At 35.8% G+C, this 16,164-nt stretch overlaps 1 protein-coding gene across 4 annotated transcripts in view; it reads right to left on the bottom strand.

The window, feature by feature from the left end:
- PPP4R4 (protein phosphatase 4 regulatory subunit 4) overlaps positions 1–16,164 on the bottom strand; it is a 58,902-nt gene that overhangs the window by 28,203 nt on the left and 14,535 nt on the right. For 3 of the 4 annotated variants that reach the window (XM_041476269.1, XM_041476270.1, XM_041476271.1), the window contains 3 exons: positions 8,525–8,627; positions 1,634–1,781; positions 858–931 (listed from right to left, as the gene is read on the bottom strand). In XM_041476269.1, coding sequence (XP_041332203.1) covers positions 858–931; positions 1,634–1,781; positions 8,525–8,627 — 325 coding nt within the window. Of the gene's footprint in view, positions 1–857; positions 932–1,633; positions 1,782–8,524; positions 8,628–9,932; positions 9,946–16,164 lie in introns of those variants that run through there. The other variant, XM_041476273.1, reaches the window with a different exon arrangement.

Raw genomic sequence — 16,164 nt, 5'->3', positions numbered from 1 at the left:
TTAAAAATAATGGTGCCTATGCACATTAATAGTCAATTTTGTTTAAATGACATCTTTAAAATTACATTGCAATTAGATTTTGGAGGTGACTAGAATAATTTCTCTGTGCTTCTTCCAACCTTATCTTTTTCCCTTTAGAAGTTGAATTTTTAAACAGTTCTGGATTTTACTCTTCTTTTAATGAGAATTTTTATACTACACAAACAATCATATATTTAAAACTCCATATTGTTTTAACACAGTCAAAATGTCTGCTGCAAAGCTTCTGAACTTAAAAAAATATGAACATTTAAAAGTGAATAAATTATCTGACTAAAGGAGACTGGCGTTATAACTTAGTGACAGATTTTGTTCTTCTTTCTTGAGCTACACAGTGAAAAATTAAGCGTGTTTGCAGTGCATTAGAGTTTTAGTACACCAAGAAGTACTGAAATACACTAAGCAATGGATCTCCAGCATTCAGATCCATTTAGCAGATACTGGAATTTTAGTCCAACAGTAAACAAAATGTAGTTTCTTCATGAAGACATAGAGTGAGATACTACCCTGTAAATCAAAACAGGCTGCAGGAAAACATGTCACTGAAAGTACAAAGTGCAATGGAAATATTACAATGGAGTGTAAATAATGGAGTGTAAATAAGTGTTAACTTTATTTGCTGAAGAACACTACTTTTTTTGAAGTGACCTTCCTGTCTCGCCTTTTTGCCCATTTGTCTCTTACAGTGTGTTCCACAACCATTACCATTTTCACAGGTATGAAACTGCCACAAATCTGACTGGGGTGAATAAAACTTACAGGGAAATACAATCTTACAACCTTAGGGTTTTTTTGTTAGCGTGAGAGATTAGTATTACCTCATGTCTGACAGTTTCTTTTGGTAAAGCTTCTATTACAGCAAGAAGAGTTTCCAGCCATGCATTGCTGACACCTGTTTAAAAGATATGAGTTATATGTGATGTCTTATACTGTACATACAACAACTAAACCAAAACATATACCAGTTTTACAAAATTTGCTCTAACTTTTTACACACATCTTCAAGGAGCTATGAATCTGAAAGCCACTATATTAACTTTCAAGGCTCCAGAGTATGAAGTAGGATAGGTAAGAAGCAAGGTCTGCCCCCATTTACTTTCCCTTTCCAATTCCTATATAAAATTAATAAGTACTCTAATTTCTTTATAAAGCTAATTTCCCTCATTTAGAAGCATATTCCTTTCTTACGCCCACTGAAACTTTCTAGTTGCACAACAGGCCTTTTCTTTCCTTTGTATTCTAAAACTACTGTCAAAGAAATTAAGAAAAAATAAGCAACACAGAAGAATTGTCAACCATCCTCCCTCCACTTTCTCAGCCACAAAATGTTGGTACTTCAGGAGAAGCTCAGACTCAGAAACAACTTTAGGATTTAATCCTTCAGACAAAGTAAGAGGGGTTTTTCCTGCTTCAATCAGAATTACATTTAAATATCAGTATGAAAGTGGTCATCATGCAAAAATCTTTCCATTCATGCAAGTCTAGATACAAAGTCACAGTGATTGCACTCACTGTAGACAAAGAACTGTAGGGTCACTAAGGAAACAAAACATGTAGAGGTCATCAGCCATCAGAGTAGCTGTGCAGCCCTGACCTGCATCTCTGTGTTCCAGGTTCTGGAGAATGATGTGTAGGAAGGAATGGGAGTACGTATGGATGGACACCGACTCCTCTTGCAGAACAGTCAAAAAAGAAACAGCAGCTGTTAACTGCATTTCCACTCCTGCAACATGCAGAACCTCCTGTATAATTACAAATTATAACAATTTAGAGAGTGAGGCAGAAATGTACTAAAAGAACATCCAAATTTTTACATTCACTTTTAAAATTAATATGCAACAACTTGGGTAAACTAAAAAATTTGCTGTAAAATTATTTTCTCTTAATAGCAATTTATTGCAGAGATTAAATTTTCTTATGATATATCATGAATCTTCCAAGAAAAAAGAAGTTACTTATAATATTCTTTTTGACTTTAAGTTTCATCAATGCAATACGTGGATTTTTCTACTTTACAAAACGAGAGGTAGAAACAGACCAGCCAACAATTGCACTCCTGTTGTTTATGCACATGAATTAAAAATAAATATTTCATTCATTCATTCATTCATTCAGTAAGAGATACTTAAATAGCAGAAGACAATTTAAATTTCATCCCTTGACTAACATGGAATGCAAATGAAAAGTACATATATATTGTCTTAAGAATAAAGCAAGATACACTAGAATATTTATCTAGCTAACTAAACATATTTATTTCTGAGCTCTGACACAAAAATGTTATGAATTAGGCTGTCTTTAAAATCATCCATTCAAAAGTTAAACAAATTTAGTATGTTGAAGTGAAATGAAATATTACTGTTTTTTTAAGTTCAAAAACAGGCAATTTAAATTTTAAATTTCAGATTTATGCACAGACCTTGCAGGATGCAATCTTTGGCACAGCATTCATTGTAAGTATTAGTAATTGTAAATATCTATCAACTAAATGAACATTCTATTTGTTTACTTTTCTAAGTGTCTATTTCCTGAGAAAATAAAAAGTTCATTATTCTTCTACTAAAGCATTACACTCATTTTACAAATTACTCCAAATTCAATAAGAGTCTAAAGCCCATACTTCCTACTTAGCACTTGATATATGTGGTTTTGTTTCTTTTTTAAACTGCTTGATATGAACAGTGGTTTCAGATCACTCACCTAAAATCAAAAATAAGCTGAAATTAATTGAAAATAAAAATAAGCCTGGATCAGATTTAAAAAAATACTAATTTTGCAGCTAAGTGCATAGCTGCTTATGAATTGTACTCTTCATTGGGTCACAAACTGGCTGCATGGCCAGGTCCTGAGTGTTGGTGAATGGAATTACATCCAGTTGGCAGCCAGTCACAAGTGGGGATCCCCAGGGCTCAGTGTTGAGTGCAGTCCTGTTTAATCTCTTAATTAATACCCTTAATGGCCTGAGGTTCAACAAAGACAAGCACTGGGTCCTACACCTGGGTCACACAAACCCTGCAGTGCTACAGCCTGGGGACAGAGTGGCTTTCCTCACTGAAAGGGTGGTCAGGCACTGGAACTGGCTGCCAGGGACATGGTGGAATCACCATTCCTGGAAGTGTTCAAAAGGCACCTGGATATGGAACTCAGGGACATGGTGAAAATGGTGCTGCTGGGTAAACAACTGGACTCAATCATCTTAGGGTTTTTCCAGATTTAATGATTCTATGACTCTAAGCATTGCATATCAGAGGAATTTTGCTGAGAAAATAGTTTGTAGAGAACATCTGAGAAATTACTATTTGACTTGGTATAAAACAAGTTCTCATTCTACAAATGTCAAACCATTTGTACATACAACTGTACAATTATTAGCTTATTTCAAGGAGAACAACAACTTCTCTTTCAAGACCCGTCCCAGTTTACAACCACGTTTCTTTTTAAAAGGATTCTCTGTGTCCTTGCTCCCGCAAATGAAAAAAAGAAACAGCACTGTGCTGCTATCCAACAAAATATTTGCACTCAACACCCACGGAAACCGCCTTCTTATTTCCACAAACTCTGTCCTTGTTCCACCATTGCTCTTACAGCCACAGCCAAGAAAGAATAAGGACACCTACCAGTTTTGCATTTTGAATATTTTTGGGATCAGAATACCTGTCCATACTTTTCTGGGATTCTGGCTTATCACTTGTTCAAAAAAACAAGTGACAAAAAAACAAATCACCAAGAGAACCAAGAGAACTATCCACACACTGTAGGTGCTAACACAGCAGTGCAGACCAGAAAATTATGGAGCAGTGCCAGGTTAACAGGTGGACTTGATGAACTTAAAGGTCTTTTCCAACCTAAATAATTCTGCGATTCTATGAATTCAGTTTTCCGTACATATTTACTTTGTACGCAATACAAACAGGGCTACTTACCCACAAACAAAGTTTCCAAATAGTCTCCTCCACTGATTCATATAACTCTGGATAGTCATGTGTGAGAACACATTCTCTGGATGTGCCTCCTCATGGACCTCGGGAGACATTGAAATATAAATGTCTAGACTGCTCACACACCTGCCTGCACTGATGTTTACACTCAGAACTGTACAATACTGCATTTGGAAAAGCATGGGTCTCCTATTTCCATCTTCATAAAATCCAAGCTGAGTAACTTAAATTTACTTAATATATTTATTTAGAAAGTAGTGTATTTTTCTATACAGGGATACTCCCCAAATTTTCACTCCAGACTAAAAAAGCTCTCTCTGTCTGTCTTATTCAGACAAGCATGAAGTATTTAATGGAATTTAAGGGTATTAACATGTTCTTAAATATTCTAATGTCTGCGAGTTAAACTCAGGCTTCAAAACTTAAAATTTAGAAAGCCTAGTTTATTCCATTAATTGGAAAAATGAAAATTCATCTCTAGTTTAAATGCACATTTTGTCCTGCAACAACAGAATTCTCTTGAATGAATGCTGCAAGCAGAGACATAGTCAATTCATTTTAGTGACTGCATTGGTATGACAGAAATTTTAGACTAAAAGACTAAAAGACACAGAAATAATGGAGATTACAGGAGCTGAAGGATATAATGAGAATGGACCTTAAAATTAATGTACGGTATAAGGAAGGATAAAAATGACCCCACCTTTTCTTAAACTACAAAATCAGCTACAGAAAAGAAAAGCTTTCAAGAGGAGGCTGATATATTAGGAAAATAAGTAACTCTGAAAATTAATTTGGAACTAATCAGTCAACACTGAATAAAGCTTGATATATACACAACAATAAGCATAGTTTGCTGCAATCGCAGCATTTGGAAAAATGTCTTATTAGTCATTCAGATAGACACCTGCATCTCCCTCCATCACTTTCAATTGCAGAGCCCAAAGATGGAAAGCAGAAAAAATACTATTAATGTCATTTGAAAAGAGCAATTTTGTGCACAAAGAGAAATGCTTATAAGAATATCTAAGCTTTCCCTAAATCTGCATTTCAATGGCTTCCAAGGTTCATGAGGAGGTGCATGCAGAAATCCAGAGTGGGCTTCTCTAAGCAGAAGAACACATGCAAGGATGCAACTTCATTTTAACAGCAGAATTTTTAAAGAAAACTTCCTAATCTCATTCCTACATTAACATCTAAATTATATACTGTATGCTTGTTTAAATAGTATAACCAAAATACTGACACTGAATTCAATAATTACTTATGTATGTATGTCCCATTTATTGATGTATTGATTGTACTCAGAGCTAAAACACTTATGTTAAATATATAGTGTCTTTGACACAATTTTAATTTAACTATATTTCACAGAATGATAAGCAATTTGCATACACCCATTTCTATATTTCTAGAAGTAACCAGGTTTATCAATTTTTCACAAATGAAATACAAATTTGCAATGTATTCAGACTGAACATTCCATGTATTTATTTCTTTCTTCATCTGCTTTACCCTCAGCTCTAATAAAAATGCTAATTTTGCTTTGGGTGTCTGCAAGTATACTAAATAAGTACACTGGTTTCCTTATGCAATTATATTGTAACAATGCCTTCAAAGAAACAGCCCTCTGAAACAGCCCTCTGAAACTGCACAATTCATTTTTCATGTGCCAATTTGATTTCACAAATGATTACTCCCAAGCTAAAGAAGTAGAACCAAGTGCAGCAATTTAAATCAGTTTATTTCCCTGCAATGGCAGATTACATTTGCAAGACTCTAATCACAGTGGAGTTCAATTATGCCTTTACAGACTATAAAAGTTTCCATTTAATGGTCAGGATGATTCCTCCAATAAAAAACAAGGTTAAGAAAAAAGAAATAGGTCAAGTTAATGATGTCAAATACTGTTTTGCAGTTAAAAGCGCAGTGCAAGTGGTTACAACATAATTTTACTTCTATTACAGATAAATATTAGATAACAGAACACCACTGAAGAACTGGCTTTATAAGAGCATTGCCACAGAAAGGAACTTAATTCATATACATTCCACAAACTTTCAGTTTATAAAGCTTAAACTTTAAAGGAACTCCTGAATTTTGATTTGGACCTCATTATATTTTACTTTTTTACCTCTGTCTGGAGCCCATTAACTTAGGTTTCATTTAATTTATTATCTAGGAAGACATCCAGTTTGGGTTTAAATGATACTGTAAGATGAAAACCACACTACTTTTCTCAGTAATTTGCTCAAAGATTGATTGCATTTATTATTAAAGTTGCCTGCTTCATTTCAAATATTTCTATCTTCACAGAAAGATGATATTTCTATAAAAAAGGTATGGGTATCTTTCTAAGAAGAAAGACATTTCTACCTTTCATAGAAACTCCTAATTCTTCTTTCTTCATATGCTGTTTTCAGTTGAATGTCTTCAATATTATACAGGAAGACACTTTTACAAAGTAACTAAGTTCAGCCTGATCAAAGACCACACTGAGATCCAACTCCCACTGTACAAATACTTCCCTATTCATGCAAATGATCATACTTTCAAATATTTTCTTCATCCCTATATAAAAAACTTAAAACTAGAATCAAAAACTGTATTCCCATACTAGACTTTTTATTGAAGACAGGCCAAGACCAGCCCTTCTCCACAGCCTGAAAAATAAGGGTAGAAAACCCCAGTGTTTCTTATTCCTCCTTAATTTTAGGAAGAATTCTGCTCTTGAAGTAGAAAACCAGAGGCAAAAATGGATTCATTACTTATGTCAGATTAATGTGGTTGTAACTGCAGATATTTGGTGCAAGTTAAAGGGTTATCAATTACTTTGCAACTTCAAATCATTCGTCTCAAAGCACTTTTACACTCACACATATTTAAGCAAAATGCCTATTGACCTTATAGCACAAAATGCACGCAGAAGCACTTTAATGTTTTCTAAACCAGCGGTCAGTCTATACCAGTCCTCAGTCCTGAGAAGAGCTATTTCTTGACCATTTACTGAATCTAAATGATCAGATAAAAGTTGAAACAGCTCCTTTTAAGAAACCGAAGTCTCCTGAGATCACAGAAGTTTCGGGACATAACATGAAGTTGAGAGGTGATGTGTGATATTCACAGAATGCTTGAAGGCTGGAAGGGTCTTCTGGAGGGCATTTTGTCCAATCCCCCTGCTCAAGCAGGGCCAGTTACAGCTGAGACATGCCCAAACTGCCTTTGAATACCTCCAAGGAGGAAGACAATAACTCCTCTAAGCAACTTGGGCCACTGCTCAGTCACCCTCACAGTGAAAAAGTGATTCCTGACATTCAGAAGAAAGCTCCTGTGTTTCTGTTTGTGCGCATTGCAACAACTGCTGCAGTTCTGTCACTGGGTACCATTGCAAAGAACCTGGCTCTGTCTTTGCTTTGTCAGGCATTTGTATACATTGATAAGGCCCCCTCCAACTCTCTTCTTCTGCAGGGGTCCTAGGGGTCATTAGCATTATTAAGTTTTGCATTTGCATTTGTGATTTAGTTTGTTCTTATTTGGCCAAGGCTGCTCCTAAAAAACCACACCTTAAATGAAGTTGTACATTTCTTCTGAGCAAGAGTACATATCTGGGACAGAGTGGAAATACAGAGACAGGTATCTTCTTCACAATCACATAATTATAGAATAGTTTGGGTTGGAAGGGACCTTTAAAATTTAGGTATTCCACCCTCACAGCAATAAGCAGGGACACCTTCCACTAGACCAGGTTGCTCACAGTCCCATCCAGTCTGACCCTGAACATTTCCAGAGATGGGGCATCCCTAACTTCTCTGGGCAATCTGTTCCATTGTTTTAGCATCCCCATGTCAGAGAATTTCTTTTTTATATCTGGTCTGAATCTATCCTTCTTTAATTCAACACCATTTCCCCTTGTCATATCTCAAAAGGCATTGTCAAAAAGTTTGTCCTCATCTTTTTATAAGCCCCTTTTTAAGAACTGAAAAGTCAAAATAAGAAGTACCCATAGCCTTCCCTTCTCCAGGTTAAACAACCCAAATATCCTTTATAAAAACATATCTCTATATAAAATTACTGTACAACATTACCTGGTCAGCATGCATTTATCACAACTAGCAGCAACTTACTAAAAATGTGGAGGGCAGAATGTGAAATTGCACAGATAGCTAAAAGCAAACGATACTCTTCTGGACAGCACCATAAAGATCTTAATTTGGACGAGAGGAGATTGAGAACATCAGAATCAACCATTATGACTGGATAGTCCTCAAAAAGAATTCCCAAAAAAGCTGTCAAAACACTGGTAAATATTTTAGAATATTTAAGAAGTATTAATTCTGGGCTTATTTTCCCCCTTAATAATTTTAAAAAAACTGTAGTACCTGTAACACTCCGTAAGTTCAGTGAATTAATGCAGAAGACCTACTGGACATACATCTACTAGAGACTATGTTTGCAATAAAAGTGTTTTGTTTTTTTTTTTTTCCTATGTTAAAATAATTAAACTGGCAGAAAAAAGATACATTCAAACCTCAACACACAAAACTTACTCTGATTTTTGGTAAAACCCGACGAAGTGTTTCTGCAGGATGCTGTCGCATAAGGACTGGAAGATTTGCCACCACACTTGTTCCTTGGATATCCTGACCAGAACTTACAAAAACATAAACATACAATACATTACTCACTATGATGATTACAAGCTCATGGCTTTCATTAGAAAACAAAACAAAACCAAGAAGAACAAACCTACACTACTCAGGTTTTTCATGCAAGCAAAGAGAGGCTTTATTTTACATAATATGTGGTAGAAGATCACATTTTAAAATATCAACGTATCAAGCTATTATATGTAATTTCCTACATGGAATGTTTTAATTTTTAGTGTAGCTTTGCATAAAAATATTAAACTTTTGAAAGATCTTTTCAAACCAGATGATCAAGGCAGTGGTTTCACGGAATCTTTTGCCTTATGGCAATATAAACCATAAGAAGGTGGCAAATAGAAGATATACATGAAAACAACACACAGTGTACAGTATTTTAAAAATATTTAAAAATTTAAATTTTTAAATGCCATTATTTTCTTTTTGTGGGGACAGCAGTCAGACGTATAGTCATATGTACACAAACATGATTAAAAAAGGATGTAAAAAACTTGGTTAAATTAGAGATCTTCTCCTCATTCTGTCTCATTCAATGATATCCCACAATTGAAAAAGGAAATAAAAGCAAAAGCAGGATGGGAAGGAAATGGTAGGCAGCAATGAAAAAAAGTATGAGGTGAAAAGAAAAATTACTCAAGTAGATCAACTCCTAGAATAGAATCAGAAAGCAAGAGGGTCTGGATGCCAAAATTAAAACTAAACATCAACACATCCTTTTCCTTTGGCAAGGCATGCATATCTTTGTGTTATTCAGTAGTAATGCAAAAAGCCAAGGTAGCTTGGAGAAGTTATTCAATTGAAATTTTATTAATTTTGTAGCAAGATGGAAGAAACCCTAACTTCTAAAAAAAATGCAAACAAAATGCTACCTTTATCCATCAAAATGTAAAGAAAAGGGAAGCATTCCCCTTTAAACCAGAAATTCTTAGTATCTGGCCTACTGCCAATTAAGAAAGTGAAGCAGGAGGCATTTCAACACCTACACAGTCTGTAATTTTCCAACTGCAGAAGATTTCTATTTCTACCAAATGAGCTGCACCATAGATTTTCTTTAAATATTGAAGACTCCAGAATTACAGCGAATTATTGCTAAATGCTCAGAGGTACACATTTTGGTACTAATAAACAAATTAAAATAAATGCTAAATCTTTTCTTCAGAGTCACAATAAGCTCAGTGTTTTGAAGGCACCATTCCTTTATTAACAGTGCTAACTATAGAAGAACGCAACAGAGCCCTATACTTAGAAGCAATTTAGCTCAGCCTCTTTTGTGCTAGCAAAATCCACATACCATTTAAATATAAAACTTCAGGACTCATCTTCTGAGTTCATCCTACAGGAGATCCCAGTGACTTAGCAATGCTGGGAATCCTCCTGCAGGAAGAGAAGCTCTCAGGCCCCAACATTCCTGTCCTAATACTTCCTTCCTCCGTGACAGCAGCTGCTTGCTGCTGGCCAGTGGTACCAGATCTGGTCTAACTGTAAGACCCCTTGTAAAGCACTTTTCAAACACTTCTCAAGCACAAGCACAGCACTAAGCCTTCTCCTTCTAGCCCCTGCATTTGCTTTTACTTGTTTATTATTTTACCATCATAAAATGAAGTCCACATAATAATTGTGATGCCTTGAGACTGAAGCAAATCCTCCTAGAAACCATTTGCAAACATATGAAGGACAGAAACGTGCCTGTGAGCAGCCAGGCTGGATTTGTGAAGGGGAAATCAATTCTGACCAGCCAACTTGACAACGTGTGACTGGCTGAGACAGTGAAAGTCGTTTAACTTATTTTAGCAAGGCTGTTGACATTGTCTCCCATCATATCACATAGATAAACTGATGAAGGACAAGCTGGACAAATGGAAAGTGATGTGGACTGAAAACTGAGTGAACTATTGAGCCTAAAGGGCTGTGATTAGTGGCAAGAAAGCCAGCCACAGGTGGTTTACCTCATGGTTTACCTTACTGGGGGCAATAAAGTTTTCATTAATGACCTGGGTGATGGGATAGAGTATGCAGATGACACAAAACCAGGAGGAGGTGTTGACAGACCAGAAGACTCTGGTGACTCAACAAGGAGGAAAAACAAACCAACAGGGATCTTATGGAGTCCAGCAGCAAGAAATGCAAGTTCTGTAGCTGTGGCAGAACAGCCCCATGCACCAGTATGGCTGGGGACCAGCCAGTGGGAAATAGCCTGGCAGGAAAGGACTGAAGGTCACAGTGGACACAAAACTGACCCAGAGGGAAAGGTAGCTGACGGCATCCCGGGCTGCACTCAAGAGCATGACCAGCAACTCAAGGAACAGGATTATTCTCTATTCAACACAAGAATCTCACAGACAGGCGGCAGCAAGTTCATCGCAATATTTGTGCAGAAGCTTAGACAAAAGGGATTTTTAATCTTGAGAAGAGAAAGCTTGGGGGCCTTATTTGACATTTATAAACTCTGATGTGAGACAGCAAAGAAGACAGAGGCAGACTCCTCCCAGTGGTGCCCAGTGATAGGATGCAAAACAATGGGAACAAATTCAATACACAGGAAATTCCATTTAAACCTTAAAAAACACACAAATTCTTCTATGTCAGAGTATTCAAATATTGGAAAGAGTTGTCCACACAATTCAAAATCCTGCGTTTAGGACAACACTGGATATATTGCCACTAATTGACACTACTTTGAGTAGGAAGATAATCTCCAGAGATCCCTTCCCACAACTATACTATGATTCAGGGTGTGTGCTGCCAATTTTGCAAACTTTCATGAAGCTCAAGGAAGACAATAAGATTACTTATATTAATTTTTAAAGCATTTTTAAAAACAGATTCTACAAAGTAAGAACAAAGAAAATTTTAAAAGTCCTTGGGTACTGAATTAGAAACATTTCTATCTGGAAATAGATGGAAGTACTACAACTCCTTCTGCAGCATGAAGAATGAAGATTAGTCACTGAATGTACAGCAAAACAATATTACCACAAAGGATTTTGAAAAAGAAAAGACAGATTTACATTTCTCTCTCCTTCATTCACACTAGCCTACAAAACACAATGGCAGGAGCAAAATACAGTACTGTAAAGAAGACTAAGGTACAATGTTTACCCAAGCTTTTACTGAAGCTCTGTTTGTGTAGAGGCTTTTCTTTCACACTGTGGCTAACCAGTTTGGCAAAAATGATTTGTTAAATAGCCATTGTTGAATCAACCACTCAAGTCTGTGCTCTGTGTAAACAGAAGTTCTGATGAGTGGCTGCAGGGAATTAAAAGTGTTAAAACCCCTTAAGTGACATTATTTTCAGTGCAAGATTCTATAATGTTCTATGTTGGTGCAAATCTGAATTTGTTGAAGACAGAAGTAAAAATTTAGCAACTTCTATGAGTGAGGGATTAGAACACCACAATTAAAAAAAATTAAAGTATTCAGTAACTAACTGGGTACTAGAAAAATGAAATTCACAAACACTCAAAACTGAAAAAGGGTGTCCATGGTTGTGGGAATCTTTGGACACATTCATAACTCATCTGGACAATGTCTTGAGCAACGTGATCTAACATCAAATGGCATCAGACTTGGACGTTGGCTCTGCTTGTCCAGGGCATTGGACCAAATGACTTCCAGGGGTCCCCAACTACCTAAACTATTCTGTGACTAGGATTCATAAATCCTAGACTTAATTTCCTATTTGTATAAAAGCTCAGTATCTGACAGGATTTAGCCTTTTCAGAATTATTCAACTTCAATCCTCCCTCCAGGATTTCTGTTTTGCTGTACAATCTACAGTTGCCAAGCAAACTAGAAATCTGGATAAATATTTCTGTCAATAACATAAAAGTGTGTGGCTCATAAGACTTCCTTTGAGAATCATCTTTAGTTTATTGTGAAAAACCTACATGGTCTTTATATTAAATAAGAAGAAATTAATCTGATTTTAGTACATATCTGAACTGACACCACTACATGTGAAACTTCTACTGTAATTAAAGTAAGAACTGAAACCCAAGATTTAGCTGCATAGTAGTTCTGTATTCATAGCAACCTTGTTTACCAGGATAGGTTTGGTCAACTGAAGTCTCTTATTTTGCTTCCTTGCTGAATATCTATCAAAGAGAGAAAGGAGAATTTCTAACTCATACAGATACCCCTTTCTGTTTCTGAACCAAATAAAATACATTATAATGACACAATGATTTCTTTCTTCCTAATATCATCAGATCTATGAGTTTATACATTAATTATTATGAGTAAACATTGAGCTTTTCTCCCTTGAATTTTAAGAAAAGTTTCAAGAATATAACTGCCTCAAAGGAACACATTTTTCCTCTCAAATATCAACATTACAATATCCTAGAAGATCAATGTTTCTTCTTCCTTAGAGGTCTTATAACACATACTGCAATTTGTATGGTTTCTGGGCAGAATTTGTTTTGGCATTTTTTATTTTGAGTCTGAATGTGAAAAGCAAAGCCAGTCTTTTTTTACTTCAAGATCGAGATAATGCCATTTCCCATTCCTAGGTGACACAGCAAAAATTAACTATGAGCTTGTATTATCTTTCATTCTGCCAGTCTTCATTCATTGACCCAGAACTTATAATTTTCACATTCAACAAGATTTGTTATGTTCACAGCATGCATTATGTGCTATAAGAAGTCTTCTGAAAAAGTACAAGGCCTGTAATTTTTCTAAACTGAAAATTAAAAAAAAAAAAATCACAGATGCTAACTGAATTCTAGAAGGATAAATTACTTCTGCTGACCTAAATTTTTCTTATAGTCTAATTTAGAAACAGGATGTCTTTTCATTCTCCAGTATTATTTTTTCTATCAGTACACTTCATTCATACAGAGAGGAAAACTTTAAATGACTTAGTACTTTAGTACTAATAAGTACTAAAATCTACTTAGAGGCTTCTTCAGTTTGTGGGTCTTACCTGTGTGGAGCATTATAAACAACAGATCCCAAAGCTTGCACTTTATTACTGTGTGTATTTCTATCATGCCTTCTCAACCTTTCTGACTATAACATATTCCATCTTGAATCAATGCCATACTTCTTTTTTCATAGCAACTCTAATCTAACAGTCATAGAAGCTGATGAGAATTGCTAAAAAAAATAAATCTGTAGCTGTACATTTCAACTTCTTTCTAAACTGACTCAGAGGTCTAAAAAAATTGTTTACTTTTTCAAGATTTATTGACAGCTCTAACAGAAGCTGCCACTTCACCTCAACCCTTGCTATGAGTCTCTTCAATCATTTAAAAACAAATTATGCTATGCTAAATCCATTTGCAATTCCTCTGCATGCTATTAAGAAAAGCACATTAAAGGTTAGGAAAGCAACTGTTAACTGTTAACTCTGCCCGTATCTGCTTGGCTACATAAAAAAGACCTTTCTGTATATGCAAGAGTTGAAGACGACGGTAAAATCCTGAATAACCCTGGCCTTTTAGAATTAAGGTACAAGTAGAAACTCTTACCAATCTTTCAAAAAATTCAAACTTTTTAGAATAGGCTTATGATCCCCATAACAAAATCCTACTAACAGTAGAACACAGACAAGTGGTGAACAAAACATACTTTGTACATGAATTGACCAGCCTTTTTCAAAATCACAGGGACTGGATCAAAAGCAAATGCAAATATAAAAGAATCATAGAGACACCAGAAAAAAGCTAAGTACAGAATGAAAGTACAGGGTATTAGTACAGTGACTGAATGAAAAGCCATAAGAAAATAAAAATAGAAAAGGGTAAAGAGAGGGTTTGAAGCTTTTGATCACAGCATTTTCCTCATATGCAAGAAAACCATAACTTGATATCTTAGATATATTTTCTATAGATACATATATATTGTAAGTAGATAGGCATCATATCTAATAAGCTAAGCTTATGTTCTAAATTGAAAAATATAGGAGTCAAATTGTGAGCACTGAAAAATATATCTAAAATTTTAGAAACAATCTGAAGTTTTAGCTGTAGAAGCAGCTTTATTCCCAGCCAAGGAAATCTAACTGTGGGCTCAGAATGACTTTCAAGAGTTCATATTCAATTTCTATCAAATTACTGCTGTTATACTCAAAGGGCTTGATGACTCAAAAGCAAAAAATAATTAGGAAATGAACATGAGCAGTGAACTTTCTCCATATAAGAGCTAGATTTTAGACAAGTTAGAAGTGGAAAGCTTTGCTGGTTCACATTCTATTCATTATTCAAGGAGTATACATAGCTTCAACACTCATACTTTCAAGTAATTTGGACTCATATTTTCAAGTATACTCATATTTTCAAGTATACTGGACAGCCACTTCAGACTGATGCAGTTCCATGCATCAGCAACACAATCTCAAACAGCTGACTCTAGTGCTGCTTTCTCATGTATCAAAAGCAACCATAGATTGAAGGCAGCTTTCTGAGGCAAATACATACACAAATAACTAAAAACTGCTTCAATTTCAAGCTGTTCCTGATTCATGTTCAGTCAAACAAAAAAATGTGCTTTACTTGCTTTATATTTTGGAAAGCAGGATAAAATTCAGCTACTTAATTAAATAGAAGAGTTAGAGTCACGTCTCTCAAACAAACATTTGTTCCATGTTGGAGTGGACAATCAAACCAGATAATACAATTAACATAATAAATAAATTGAAGCAGTGACACAAATCTTTCACATTTCCAGCTCTCTGACAAAATAATTTCAAACAGATAGGTAAAAATGAGCATTACATATACAGACAATTAATCCATATCTGCATTCTTTATAAAACCATTGTCAGCACACTATCAGAATCCTCCTACCTACCTATGTTGGTTTGGCCTGGGGTAGAGTTACTTTCTCTCTAGTGGCTGGTATAGGGCTGTTTTGGATTTGTGCTGAAGACATGGTAGATAATAAAGAGAAGTTTTTGTTATTGCTGAGCATGAGCCAAGGCTGTTTCTGCTCCACATTAGGGAGGAGACTGTGGGTGCATGGGAGACTGGGGGAAGACACAGCCAGGACAGGTGACCCAAACTGCCTGAAGGGATATTCCAGACCATATGGCATCATGCTCAGTGTATAAAGTGGGAGGGGAAAGGAGGAAAGGGGGGACATTTAGAATGATGGTATTTCACTTTCCAAGTCACCATTACACACGAGAGGGCCATGCTCTCCTGGAGCTGGCTGAACACCTGTCTGCCCGTGGGAAGCAGTGAATTTGCTTTGCTCTGCTTGTGTGCATGGCTTTTGCTTTCCCTATTAAATTGTTTTTATCTCAGCCCACAAGCTTTCCAGCTTTTACCCTTCTGATTCTCCCCCAGTGAATGAGTGGCTGCGTGGGGCTTGGCAGCTGTCTGGGGTTAATCCAAGACACAACTCCAATAGGTTTAGGTAACTGTAGTAGTCCTAGTAACATTCCCTATCTTCAAAATCACTACAATAATCTTAAATAGCCTTTTGCTACACTATTTTTTCCTCACATAGTCATATTAACCTATTTCTAGTGGTACAGTTATCCCAGAAAGTTTGACGTTCTGCAATAGAAAGAATAA

Source organism: Pyrgilauda ruficollis, unplaced genomic scaffold, assembly GCF_017590135.1.
Source record: "Pyrgilauda ruficollis isolate IOZ18807 unplaced genomic scaffold, ASM1759013v1 scaffold38, whole genome shotgun sequence".
In the NCBI taxonomy this organism is placed as follows: Eukaryota; Metazoa; Chordata; class Aves; order Passeriformes; family Passeridae; genus Pyrgilauda; species Pyrgilauda ruficollis.
This window is presented reverse-complemented; position numbering and strand designations above follow the sequence as displayed.